Source organism: Octopus sinensis, linkage group LG8, assembly GCF_006345805.1.
Source record: "Octopus sinensis linkage group LG8, ASM634580v1, whole genome shotgun sequence".
Taxonomy (NCBI): domain Eukaryota; kingdom Metazoa; phylum Mollusca; class Cephalopoda; order Octopoda; family Octopodidae; genus Octopus; species Octopus sinensis.
Window position 1 is genome coordinate 72,068,699 of NC_043004.1, and position 15,000 is coordinate 72,083,698.

Sequence of the window (15,000 nt, forward strand, 5' to 3'; positions counted from 1 at the left end):
CAAAGTTTTTCGTTCATCTAATGTCAACTATTTGGTCATTATCGATTATAGAAATCATTTCTTTATTTTTAGACAGAGGGCAGTAACTAGGCAAGAAGTCAATCACTCGAACTAAATGCCACTATCTAATCTCTATTCGACTTGCCCTTTCGTATGTAACGAGACGATAATAGAAGCTCAAGTAACATACAGAAATTCTATCCAGACGGTTATATAATTTCGCTTTACAAAACTGTGTCTTAGTACATTTGTAAGAAAGTATTATCATTTCTTTAAATATTTCTTTACAACCCACAAGGGGCTACGCACAGAGGGAACAAACAAGGACAGGCGAAGAGATTAAGACGATTACATTGACCCCAGTGCGCAACTGATACTTATTTAATCGACCCCGAAAAGATGAAAGTCAAAGTCGACCTCGGCGGAATTTAAACTCAGAACGTAAAGGCAGACGAAATACGGCTACGCATTTCGCCCAGCGTGCTAACGTTTCTGCCAGCTCGCCGCTTTAGTGAGTGTTATTTAAACCTATTGAATGGAACGGAGCGGTTGGGTAAAATATTTCTTCTGAACATTGTAACACGCGGTCTACATCTGGATATGAACCTATGCGATTTTACAATTATTATTCAGTCTCATGCTTCAGATTAAACGTTTCTAAATTTTGACACTTCTTGTTTCTGCAAATGCAAGTTTACACTACGACTACAATTAGAAAATTAGTTGTACTAGGACTGGATCCCAACATTGTGGAAGGCCTTCAAAAACACGAAGATATACCACGCATGTGTTTCATTGACTTAGCATTTGCTTCGATGTTCAACCTTAGAAACTGTGAGAAGAATTACGTTAATTGAAACACAGCAATTAATTTGTCTCTAAGAATGAAATATTTTTTCCTCAGATAATTCGTTCCATGCATTGCAGACATGGGAAGTGAATGAGATAATCCGGTATTCTTTAGTATCTTGCCAGATATAAAATATTTTCCAAAGGTTTCGGAAGGGTTTTTATTATAACTCTTTGGTATGTTATCATAAGAAATGTTGAATGCAGATATATCTTTGCTTCAGAGTTCGGAATTTTTATTTACGGACGATATCATAATTCTTACCTTTTAATCGATGTAATCGATGGGTGCTTCTTCCTAATGCATGTTTATGGGTTCATATTTATGTTTATGTTCCATTAGAGTTGCCAAAATAATTCCGAATTTTTTCACTTCCCTTTCACTTCGAAGTTTCCGGTGCGTAAATGCCTTGAAACCGTTTCGTCATTTTTTGACGCACAAAAAAAGATTCTATTGCAGCTTATAGTTTGTCGATAAAATCCCTTACATGACTAATATTGGGATACTCTAAACAGAAAAGCAATAGACAAAGCAACCATAAACTGATAGAGAAATCAAGGCTAATTAGCCGGGTACGTTTGACAGTGAACACCAAAAAAAATTCCTTCTAATCGATGTATCAATCCCAACAGATGACAATGTGTCTATAAAAGAAACAGAGTATCTCTCAAAATACAAAGATCTTGAAATAGAGATAACTCGAATATTCATCCTAAAAGTAGAAACTATCCCTATAATGATAGGTGCATTAGGTATGACTAAAATACATTCAGACCGATACATAACCAAAATACAAGTATTTACGAATATATATACAGCATGCAGAAAATAACAATACTAGGCACCGTACATATCCTCATTAAAGACCTTTCAATACAGTGAAAATAACAGCACTCCTACAAACCTCAACACATGCCCAAGGCACACAGAGCCGCGCATGGTAGTACAGTGAAAGAACGTGATAAAGATAAGACTGCTGAATAATAATAATAATAATAATAATAATAATAATAATAATAATAATAATAATAATAATAATAATAATAATTATTATTATTATTATTATTATTATTATTATTATTATTATTATTATAACAAACATGACGGACATGTACGAGCGAGCTCCTTGCGAAGTTAGATTAAAGCTGTCATCATTGTCGAACAGGATTTAAGAAACAGCCAAAACATGAAAGAACATTGGTCCCAAATGTAAATTAGATCAGGATACCGAAAAATTATCTTTCTCAACTATGAAATATTGGTGCTGTCAGGCACATTGTCACAGACAAACAAGCACTGATGCGACTTACCTATACATGAGTTGAAGCAATATGCGAGAATGCGATGTCGCTACAGAAAAAGCACTGAGTACAAATAATAATCGTATATGTAATCTCATCTTTACACAAAATGTAATGTTTATATAATTCACACATGCACCCGTATATTTCGTGCATGAACAAGACAACTTAGAGCACACAGTGTTTAAACAAATTAAGAGATACATAATAATAATAACAATAAATATAAAATGTAACAGGTCTCATTCTAAATGGATAAAAAGAAGATATGCTCGGAAATGAAACTTCGAAAACAAATACAGGATAATTTCTATCTATGAGCTTGAAGCGCTTAAGATACGAAAACGAAAATAGCATACAACCAGAGACGGTGATCGGCGGAAACGTTACCTCTGAACAGGAATACCTTGCTATTAATTTCACTGCCCAAGCGGAAAACAAAATCGAAAGAGAACGGTGGGCAGATGAGGACAGTAGCTGGATGAAAGATAGAATCTCAAGACGGTTACAATACCAGTGATTGTGGAACCAGTAAAGGAACTAAAAGTTATCTGAGAATGATCCCTGGATTACCATTCATGCAGGGTGCACAAAAGATAGTATTAAGTGTTAACTGCAAACGCAAACAGACTGTATATGAAAAGAAAGAATGGTGGCAGACGACTCATTAGTATAGACCATTGTATCGGGAGTGAAACGAGAACGCTTACCGAGTATGTAACAAATAAGGACGAAGATCTGCTGCAATATACCGGAACCCATATTATTATTATTGACATTTTTAAATGCTATAGGTAGAACGATGGTTGTAGTGATAATCATTGTGGTTATGAAGGCGACACAATGCAAGCACTTTATTTATATACATGTGTGTATGTACATACATGTGCACGTGTATATACAAATGAAAAGAGGAAGAGAGAGATGAAATCTCAATACCAACTCTCGTGGGAACCCCTCGAACGACTCTTGAAATCATGATGCAACACAAGGTAAGAATTAACGACGAGAATGAAGCTATAGCCGACCATTGTGAAGGTTTCTGCCTGGCACGTCCGAAACCTCCGGCATCAGGGGCGGTGATCTGGCCTCGGACGGTCGTTATGTCACAACATATACGGTGTTCGCTAAAACAGACGTATGTGGACGAAGGAAAAGTACGATGCTCTTATTGAATGTCATGAAAGAGTAAAGCTGGAAAGAAGTCGTGGAATAGGCCGATGTACCTTGAAATTTTGGACGGTAAAGAACATGTATCAAATGAAAATAAACTTATGAACCAAGTGAGAGTTGTTGTTTGTTCCCTCTCGAGCCATGACTGGCTCATAAGTGCCGGTTTCTCGGTTTCTTGGCGTATAGGTTCCCACCTGGACGGGACGCCGGTCCGTCGCAGCTAAGCTGCAAGATGCAGGAGGAAAGAGTGAGAGAAAGTTGTGGAGAAAGAGTCGGCAGAAGTTCGCCATTACCTTCTGCCGGAGCCGCGTGGAGCTTAGGTGTTTCGTTCATAAACACACGCATCGTCCGGTCTAAGATTCGAATCCGCAATCCCTCCACCGCGAGTCCGCTGCTCTAACCACTAGGCCATGTTCCTCCACAAGTGAGAGTGGTTAGAAGAAAGGGTTATTTAACAGGAGTAGAAATATTTCAAATTTGTGAGAGTCTGAGGGACTCTGCGGATGGGCTACAAAGGATGGTCGGAGTTGAAAAGAGAGAGGTAGGAGTTGAAAGCAGAGAGTAGTAGATAGGAGGAACAGGGAATGGAGATAGGAGTATGGGAAATAAAGTAACACAAAAGATTAATACTGTCGTAACATACATCCAAACGGAGGACATAATACAAACAAGGAATCTTCTCAGAGCTATTGCGCTTCTTGTTAAAGAGAAATTACAACTTGAGAACAAAAAATGGTTGTACTCTTATATATTTAAGAGATGAAGAATTATGTATATTATTTACATTTGACGGATATTTATCCTCATCTTCTTTCTTGTTAACACAAAGTTTCGGCTGATATACCCCCCGGCCTTCATGACGGGCATATGGCGTAGTGGTTAAGAGCGCAGGCTACTAACCGCAAGATTCCGAATTCGATTCCAGGCAGTGATCTGACTATTAATAATAATAATAATAATGATAATAATAATAATAATAATAATAATAATAATAATAATAATAATAATAATGATAATGATGATAATAATAATAATAATAATAATAATAATAATAATAATAATAATAATAATAATAATAATAATAATAATTGTCCTGATACAGTATAATTGCCCGGATACATTACCAGGCAGTGGCTCTCATGGCTTCTGATCTTAACTGATTGGAAGTGTTATCATGTACATTGTTTTTGTTTGGTATAAAAGATGGGCGACAGCAAATATTCTGCTCAATACCACAGATTAGCTTGTCAGTTGTTTGACCTTAACCATGTCAAATCTGTTTGACTGCCTTTCATTTGCATTTTCAATTTATTTTATTCTGTATTATATACATATATATATGTGTGTGTGTGTGTGTGTGTGTGTGTGTGTGTGTGTGTGTGTGTGTGTGTGTGTGTGTGTGTGTGTGTATGTGTGTGTGTATTATGTATATATATATATACTAGTCTAAGCACATAAAAGGGAAACAAGGCGGAAAAAACAGTACTGGAATACCGGACCTAGAGTAATATGCTTTATTAAAGACCAGCGAAAATATCACAAAAACTGTTACTTTGGTTTGCACGTTTCCGTTCGTCTGACAGTTTTCTTTAGATTCTACACAAAACTGTCAGACAAACGGGGACTTAAAACTCTGAGAACAGTTTTTGTGATATTTTTGCTGCTTTTTTATAAAGTATGTGTGTATATATATATATATATATATATGTGTGTGTGTGTGTGTGTGTGTGTGTGTGTGCGTGCGTGTGTGTGTGTGTGTATGTGTGTGCGCGTGTGCGCGTGTGTGTAAGTATATATGTGTATATGTATGTATGTATATGTATATGTATATTTTTCAGGAGTGGAAACGTCAATTCAATATCGCCTGATACTCAAATTGTTGCAAGCCTTCACACTAATATTGGTCGTCACTCAGATAAGTTGCAAGGCAGAGTATAAAGAAAGTCAGTTCAAAAGACTTACTAAATCAAAATGCTTATTAGACGGAACTAAAATAACTGAGAAGACGGCATCTCGTATCCAGTGTGCAATTTGCTGCTTATCAAACGCTGACTGTGGATATTTCAGCTATTGTAATGGCGTATGTCACATGCATCAACTGTTTTACAGCGGAGAACTGAAAGATTCTGATTGCGACTGTTCATCGTATATTTTGCTCAAGGAAAACTGTATGTAAAGCATATTTTCTTTGTCTTTTGCGACGTTTGTGTTATATTTCCATCATTTACTTAACCTCATACATACATAAATACATACAAACATACACACGGATGTGTAACTTTGATAAGGCCATGTCTAACTCAATAGCACCACCTGGTGAAGTCTTTTAGTAATATATGGGGCACCATGGCCCACAAAGAGTTATTATTGTTGGAGACATATCCAGTTGTAGGAAGTTGGTCTGGGATTTTTTGAAGAAATTTGTCCAGAGAACTTTTTAATTTTATGGGATCCATTTCCATTTTGATGTATTTTGGTATGGTCTTAAAGAGAGCTGAACCGTTTGAGGTTTGAGGTAATATTGTTATATGTCGTGAGTGCGATTTTTGATGTGGGCATATAGCACGGGTACCAAGTCTTGTGTGGATTTTAAAATTTGTGCAATATTAATGGAATATTTTTCCACATCACACAAATAATGTGGGGCTACCAGCCACTCTGGAGAGAGTAGAGATTTAATTTTTTCGTCGACCCCAATAGTCAACACCTGTCATGCTGTCTATCTTTCTTGATATATATATATATATATATATATATATATATATATATATATATATATATATATATATATATATATATATATATATATATATATACGAACATATATTCCGCCGAGGTCGACTTTGCTTTCATCCTTTCGTGGGTCGATAAATCAAGTAGCAGTTGCGTACAGGGGTAGATCTAATCGACTGGCGCCCTCCCCCAAAATTTAGAGCATTGTCCCTAGAGTAGAAACGAATATATATATATGTACATGTGCCCCAGCTTGGCCACAACTCGTGAGCTGAAACTAGATGAAATATATATATATATATATATATATATATATATATATGTATATGTATATATATGTGTGTGTGTGTGTGTGTATGTTAATACAGAGAGAGACAGACAGACAGACACACGGAGACATAGCGAGAGAGAGAGACAGAGAGAGAAAGAGACAGAGATTATTTGAAGTAGTGTACAAATTTTATATATTATGAAAAAACGCTTGTCAGTTGCTGTTGCAGCCAGAGCATATTGACAGGTGTTAATCTGCCAGAATGTGGCCTCATCACACTGTTGTAAATATTCATCACCAATTTTGTTAACAGCTTTTAATACCGTATCTTACTTTGGTATAGAATACTCTCTCCTCGAGAGAGTACTTCAAAGCCAAAGTTATATTTTCTCGGGAAATTTCAGCAAGAGCACATTTCACGCCAATATAAATTTTCTTTGCAATTGGGAATCGTTATGCAGTATATTATATTTTATGTCTTCCATTAGTTTGGAAGGAGAACCCATTTTCAAAATTTATATTGGACCTACAGTCGAGATATTTGATGTTGTTGTTGTTGCTACATATTCCACATCTATTGTCTCCGCTGAACTTCACGGATAATTCTTAATTATTTTCTGATGTGAATTTTGCTCTCGTGAGATGGATTTTAGGATGTTTTGATTGGCTTTTACCGTTCTTTATGAGATTTTCATGAAGCAGATTTTTCTATTTTAGAGCGTTTTAGTAGTATTGATCGATTTGCTTTTGTTTATATACACACACACACGCACACACACAATTTCGGTGTGTGTCCGTATTTTTGTAATATATACCCGTTGTTACTATGGAGTTGCATATTTCTATGTGAATATTTATGAATTGTAAAACTTTACGGCTAAGTTCAGACGTGAATTTGATGGATGCGTGAAGGATGTTCAGAATGTTATTGAATGTTTGTAGATTTGGTTTCTCCCACCAAATTAATTCAGTCATCTAGTAATCGGAAAATTTGGTCAAAAGTTTTCTCCACACCCTCCTATTACTTTTCTTTTGATATAAAAATCATCACCAGGTTGGCATACGTGGATGCAACTTTTGTCTCTGAGGCTGTACCACTTATTTTTCAATATCTTTAACATCAAAGTTAGAAATGTTCTACTTTTTTGTCAGGCATGTGGCTTTACTAATGAAATTTGTTTTCAAACGATCATTTATCTTCATTCAATGTTTTTTTTTTACCTAATGTTTGATTGTTTTCAGAGCCAAAGTGTACGGCTTATTCAACATTATTTTGTATCTGTAACTACTCATATATCAAAAATTACGCTAAGAATCGAAACAATTGTATGTAATTTTTATTTAATATTTGTTATTTATTATATAATATCATTTGAAGAATATAATATAGTATCATAACATGTGAAATCAATTTATAGGTTCATTAATAAAGAATCTCGAGTTTGAAATTAACTATAAGTAATTGTTGTTTTCACTCTCTTTTGGAATTACTTTTTTTCATGATCTGAGTTTGACTGCCATCTCTAGCATGTAAGGTGTCCTGTAAATCATCAGCTCTCTGTGTACAAATACTATACACTTTTGTGTGTGTGTGTGTGTGTGTGTGAGTAAATATTCATATAACTATTATTGTTACTATTATTATGATTATCAGCAGTAAATGTATAGATAATAATAACCATAACAATAATATTAGTGGTGAGCATGCATGATACAGGTATATCCGTTACCTCATTCCACAGCTTTCATCTGAGTTAGTATGTTGAATTGCTTTGTTCCTTAGGGAGCCAGATAATATCCTTTCTACTGAAGGCACAAGGCCTGAAATTTGTGGGAAGGGGACTAATCGATTACATCGACCCCAATATTTCACTGATACTTAATTTATCGGCCTTGAAATGATGAAAGGCAAAGTCGAACAATGCGGAATTTGAACTCGGAACATAGTAGTAGACGAAATATCACTATGCATTTCGGTCGATGTGCTGAGGATGTTGCCAGATCACCGGCTTAATAATTATATAATAATAACCTAAAATGAACCTTAGGAAATATGTTACATTGTAATTAATAATTTTAAAATTAATTCAGTATTTATCCCTGTACTCTTTGCCACATACTCCCTTTAAAATCGTAATATGGCTTTTTCAAATCCTATCTTTGCTATTACATCTAAATCATTGATAACCGTTTATGGCTATTTCAGCTGAAAACCGGCAGAAAGTGTTTAAGATGACCGAAAAAACATTTTACAAAAGTCCTATATATTTATACTGGGACAGTTTGCCAATTGAAAAGGTAACACATTTTTGCAATTTCAAAATTATTGGTATTTAACTAACAATTTTTTAGGTCCTTATCTCTTGTCTTATTTTCATGCATATCAATTCTATAACTAAATTATCCAGAGTTCTATTATCCGACGAGTACAATCAGAGACAGATTTGACTTCCATTTCTAGCAGATTAGGTGACCACAGAAACTCATTCTGTTGTAAGATGTTGACAGTAGAATTAAATGTTGCATAAGATCATATGAAATAGAATATAAGATGTTTCTATAACAACTGAATTGACACACACACACACACAAACTCTTGTTAACGTATATCCTCTTTGGTTCTTTCTTAAAGTTAAAAACTCATACATACCATGCTATGTTGTTTTCTTCTGTTCTAATGCTATGCTGTGTTCACATCCAATCAGTCTTCTTTCCCCTCTCTTTCTTGGTATATACATTGTGTCTGTGTCACTTTTTCGGTGGTGTGCCCATATCAGTCAACAAATTTCTTGTCTTTTTTCTAAGCTGTTTAGTTCGTCTACTGTCCATGTGATTACCCCTGCTCCATATATAAGGGGTGAAACCGCCCAGGTGTTGATAGCGTCAATCTTATTCAATCCGTTTAATTTAGACTTAAGCATCTGTCTCATTCTGCGCAAGTAATTTATTTCTCCATAAATTTATCCATTTCCAAAATCCACAAGTACTTATAGCCCGTCTCTTCTATCTGCTTCATAACTTCCGCCGACGGTATCGCTAGCCCGTCCATACATTTGATTTCGCCTCTCTTCAAGGCTAACACACCACACTTTATCAGTCCGAACTCCATTCTGATATCAGCATTGAAAGTATACACTCTATCAACGAATCAGTGTTAGTGGTATCATGCACTGTACAAAGATTGGTGGAGACTGGCAGTTCCCGTGAAAGATGCCTCTCCTGATTTCCATTGTCCCTTAACCTCTGTCAGTGCAATCCTCCATTTCGCCATACTTTTTCTAAGCAATCGCTCAACATTCAATGCTATACCAAATAAGTTCAAACATTTCATAATCCATAATCACATTGAACGCCTTATTATAATTGATCCACGACATGGCTACGTTAGTTTTCCTCCTCTTGCAGTCTTTCAGTACAGTTTTGTCTACCAGGAGTTGATCCGTGGTGCCTCTGCACATACGGTTGCAATCTTTCTGCTCATGTAGCAGGACTTCATTTTATCAGATGATCGCACGTTGACTGTGAGTAATCCAGTCAATTTCCACATAAGTGGCAAGCAGGATATCGGCCTATAATTTTCTGCCATATTGCCTTTTTCGATGTTTTTCAAGAGCAGCACTGTTCTACCCATGGTCAACCACTCTGGTGTTCCATGGTCGACATTTAACAAGGTGTTAAGTTGTGTAGCTATTCGTGCATGATATTCACCAAATCGTTTGATCAAGTAGCCTTAAACTCCATCTAGTCCCGGAGCCTTCCAGTTGCTCGTTTTTCTACTGATTTCCTTCGCTTCCTTAACTGGAATGACAAGTTCTGCCTGTTTTGCACAGACTACTGTCTGTTTCAGTTCTTGCAACCATTCAGCATCCTTCTTGTGACCTTGTCTTTGCTCTACATGTTACTTCAAAATCTTTGACATTCAATATCATCTGGAATCAACTTTTTATCTGTACATTCTCACATTATTTCTTTGTAGAATCCTTTCTGTTTTAATCTGAATAGACTATTCTGCTGGTATCCCTTCATTCTTTGGTCGTATCTTACCATCTTTGCTTTCTTTGCAACGAGTCGCTGTTTCAGTTCATTCATTACCACTTTCAGGCCCTTTCTTTCAATATTATACTTCCTATTCACTGCACTGTGTTCATTTTAATCTCCTCATTCTTTATTGTTACCATTATTATTATTATTATTATTATTATTATTATTATTATTATTATTATTATTGAGTGAGAGAACAGTGCATGCTATCAAAGTGGCAGTGGGATAAAATATACGAATCACTGTATACCCATTCTGACTACCCGTCTAATAAGGGTTTACCAGGCACATGCATTACAGCTATATGTGCACAACATGGTGATTGCATATCGAGATAAACAGCATAAGACCTTGCAGGTGCCGACTAATTAGAATTTGCTCCCTGTCGAATAGACCATTGCACTCAAACGGACCCTGAATAGGAGTTGTTTAAGGATGTTAAACAAAACACCCTTGTTTCCAAAGATAAATTATCCAAACTCCAAGGAATTCCTTTCAACATATGCCTATGATGCTCCCCCACTACTTCTGCTCGTGATCAGAGATGCACATATCGTCCGTCACTAAGGGACATGCTCAACTGGTTAAGGTCAAACAAATGACAAGCAAATCTGTGGTATTGAGCATAATATTTGCTGTAGCCCATCTTTTATACCAAGACAAAACAATGTACATGATTACACTTCCAGTAAGTTATGACCACAAGCCATGAGAGCCACTACCTGGTATTGCGTCAGGACATTTACTGCCTGGTACTGAGACAAAATTAAAGTGCAAAATAAAGCGGTTGCCTTGCAAGGCAAACCGCTTTATTTTGCACTTTAATAGGTGTTGCAAGGGTGAAATTTAAGTTCACAAAATTCAATGCTATGTTGGCGGGGAACCGATTCATTTTAATTTTGTTTCTGTTAATCGGGATTTTGTATTTTCCGCAGATCAAAACTGAATTTTTATGATGATTCCCAAATCACGACTCATTAGCTAACAGATCGATTCACGCAAATTATACCTCTAAACCTTAACTCTTTACCTCCCTCGTTTTTAATCTTTCACTTCCCCTATCACTGTTCTGCCCTCAACACTGTTCTTTCTCTCTCTCTCTCTCTTACCCTCTCATTTTTCCTTCTCCGTTTCTTCCTTTCACTGATTTCTCGGATCTTTTCTTTTTTTCTCTTGAGCTTTAAATCTCACTATTCCCCTACTTCTCAGTCTCTCTTTCTTTCTCACCTTCCTTCTCTCTCCCTATATCGGACCCTTAACTTCTTCCTCGTTCTGCTATCCACTTCTCTCTCACTCTCTTACATTCTTTATCAACCCTAGTCAACTTTGCATTTACAGGTGAAATTATGGTTCAGCAAAAGTGACATACGTTATGTGTACACTTTCAATGGAACGGGGACGAATTCTACATCATGGTGTCATATTGATAAATTTATTGATCATACTTTTACAAGCGGTACTCCAACGAAATTTACATTCAATAATAAGTATATACTATTTGCTTACTCTTTGTAAACATATTTAAATGATTTAATAATAATAATAATAATAATAATAATAATAATAATAATAATAATAAATAATAACAATAATAATAATAATAATAATAATAATAATAATAATAATAATAATAATAATGATAATAATAATTATACATACATACATACATACATACATACATACATACAATGCATATAATGCATACAATGCCCTTCTCTGCCCTAGGAGTATGGAAAACACTCGGCGAGAAACGGAAGAATATTTGAAGAAGGAAAAAATAATAATAATAATAGTAATAATAATAATAATAATGATAATAATAATAATAATGATAATAATAATAATGATGATAATAATGATGATGATGATAATAATAATAATAATACTAATAATAATAATAATAATAATAATAATAATAATAATAATCTCAACGATTCTATGTGGTGAAAAGATTAGAAAACAGCAACATTCCCAAAAAATGCCTTCTTGGCAAGAGCGTATCCAACAACAAATTAAACTATTTAGATCTGACATTGAATATTTGAAAAACCTTAAGGTTGACAAGACTACCAAACCTACAAAAACCCAAAAATTAATGAAAAAATATAATATAAAAACTATACTTGATATTGATGCCACCATAGAAACCATCAAGCAAAAGGTATCGGCTAAAGCTGCCCGCATAGCAAGGTATAAAAAGCGTGTTAGATTCTTCAAGGACAACAACATGTTCAAAAATAACCCCAAAACATTTTACAGGAAGATAGGAAAAACACCAGTTAGTGTAGAGTCTGTACCATCAAAAGAAGATGTGCAGGGATTTTGGAATAAATTTTGGGCAGAAGAAAAAACATACAACGAAAAGGCCCCCTGCATTGATAGAATATCTACAGAACTAGACTCCTTAGAAGAGCAAAAGTGGGAGTGTGTCAAGGTAGAAGATATAATATCTGCTCTCAGGAGGTCAAGCAAATGGAAGACTCCAGGAAAGGATAAAATTGCTAACGTCTGGTTGAATGCATTCCCAGAGAGCCATGAACTGCTAACAGAACTTTACAATGATGTTTTGCAACACCCTAGTAGGATGCCTCCTTGGCTAGTTAATAGGTTAACATTCCTGCTTCCAAAAGGTGAAGAAACAAATGAACCAAAAACCTATAGACCCATAACCTGCTTAACAACTATGTATAAAACGCTAACATCTGTCCTGACGGAATATACTTATAGTTTTTTAACAGACGGCAGCATATTCCCTAATGAACAGAAAGTATGTAAACGTGGATCCTATGGTTGTAAAGATCAACTACTCATCAATAAGATGATCTTAGAAGATTGTCACAAACGACACAAAAACTTGTCAATAGCCTGGATAGACTATAAAAAGGCTTTTGATAGTCTACCACATAGCTGGATTAAGAAATGCCTGGAAATGTATAAAATAGCACCTACTCTGCGCAACTTTTTGTCTGTAAGTATGAGATCATGGAGAATCACACTAACTTTGAACAGTGACAATGAATCTCTAAATGCTGGTGATGTAAAAATTTAATGTGGCATTTTCCAGAGTGACTCACTATCACCACTCCTCTTTTGTTTAGCCTTAATACCTCTCTCAAAATTACTCAATGACGCGCAGTACGGATATAAAATGTTTGATAAAAATATAAATCAACTCATTTACATGGATGATTTAAAGCTCTTTGCAAAAAATGACCAACAACTCAATGGCTTACTAGCGATTGTTAAACAATTCAGTGATGACATCAGAATGCAATTTGGCCTCGATAAATGTGCAAAGGCTACCTTTATCAAAGGAAAAATGACAGAAACATCTAACGTTAACCTTGACCGGCAGAATGTCATAAAAGAATTAGACCCAGCGGAGAGCTACAAGTATCTAGGGTTTCTTGAAGGGGACGGAATAAGGCATTCAGTGATGAAGAAATGGATCAGGAGACAATGTTATCACAGAATAAGAGCAATACTCAAGACAGGGCTAAATGCGAGAAACAGGATCGAAGCGATCAATGCTTTAGCAATACCAGTCGTGACTTACAGTTTCAATATCGTTAACTGGTCAATTACTGAAATAAGTAATCTTGACAAAAAATACGAAAACTGTTGACAATGCATAGATTACGCCACCCTAAGGCAGATATAGAATGACTTTATCTGCCAAGAAAAGAGGGAGGCCGTGGACTTTTACAACTGGCAATAACAATGAAGATTGCTACAATTGGCCTAGGCACCTACCTGAAAAACTCTGAGGACTGGATGTTAAAACTTGTCTCAAAACAAGAAAACAAGAAAGCATCATACTCAGTAACAAAATAGGCGAAGGAATATCTAAGTGAATTCCGAATACAACAAATTTCGGAATTAGACATACAACAAACAAGCACAGAAAAAGCTAAACGCATGAAAACCCGTGCTAAAACTGCTGCCTTAGATATTCTGAATGATAAATGGCAAGAAAAACCTCTGTATGGCAAATATCCAAAGAGAGCGAATAATGCAGATGTTGACAAAGCCCTGACCCTTCAATGGCTAATGGCCTCTGGCTTAAAATCTGAAACAGAAGGGTTTATCATAGCAGCTCTAGATGTCGTGTATGTCAACAACAAAATGAAACCATTGATCATGTTGTCTCCAAGTGCAGTCTTCTAGCGCCTACAGAGTATGATAGAGCTGCACAATATATTCACTGGGTAATCTGCAAAAACCTGGATTTGCCTCATGAAAAAAAATGGTGGGAACACAATTGAAAAGGACCACATCTCACTCCTCTGGAACTTCCCCATTCAAACTGACAGAAAGATAGATGCAAATATGCCAGACATCATATTGAAAGACTTCAAACAAAGAACATGCCTCCTCATTGATATGACTGTCCCAATCGATATAAACGTATCTGTCAAGACCTACCAAAAACTGAGCAAATATAAAGATCTTGAAATAGAAATCAGCAAAATGTGGAACCTGAAGACTAAAACAATGCCTGTTGTCATAGGTGCCCTGGGAATAATAGCAAAGTGGGGTTGATCCCTACCTAACTCAGATACCAGGAAACCCCAAAATGGCAGAAATTCAAAAGATAGTCCTCATGGGAACTGTTCATAGCCTACGCAAAA

General features: G+C 35.7%; 1 protein-coding gene across 1 annotated transcript in view; it reads left to right on the forward strand.

Moving 5' to 3' along the window:
• LOC118764386 overlaps window positions 1–15,000 on the forward strand; it is a 60,786-nt gene that overhangs the window by 38,024 nt on the left and 7,762 nt on the right. Inside the window, exons 7-8 of the mRNA XM_036505155.1 lie at window positions 8,535–8,626; window positions 11,708–11,856. Of these exons, the coding sequence (XP_036361048.1) occupies window positions 8,535–8,626; window positions 11,708–11,856 (241 nt within the window). The remainder of the gene's footprint in view (window positions 1–8,534; window positions 8,627–11,707; window positions 11,857–15,000) is intronic.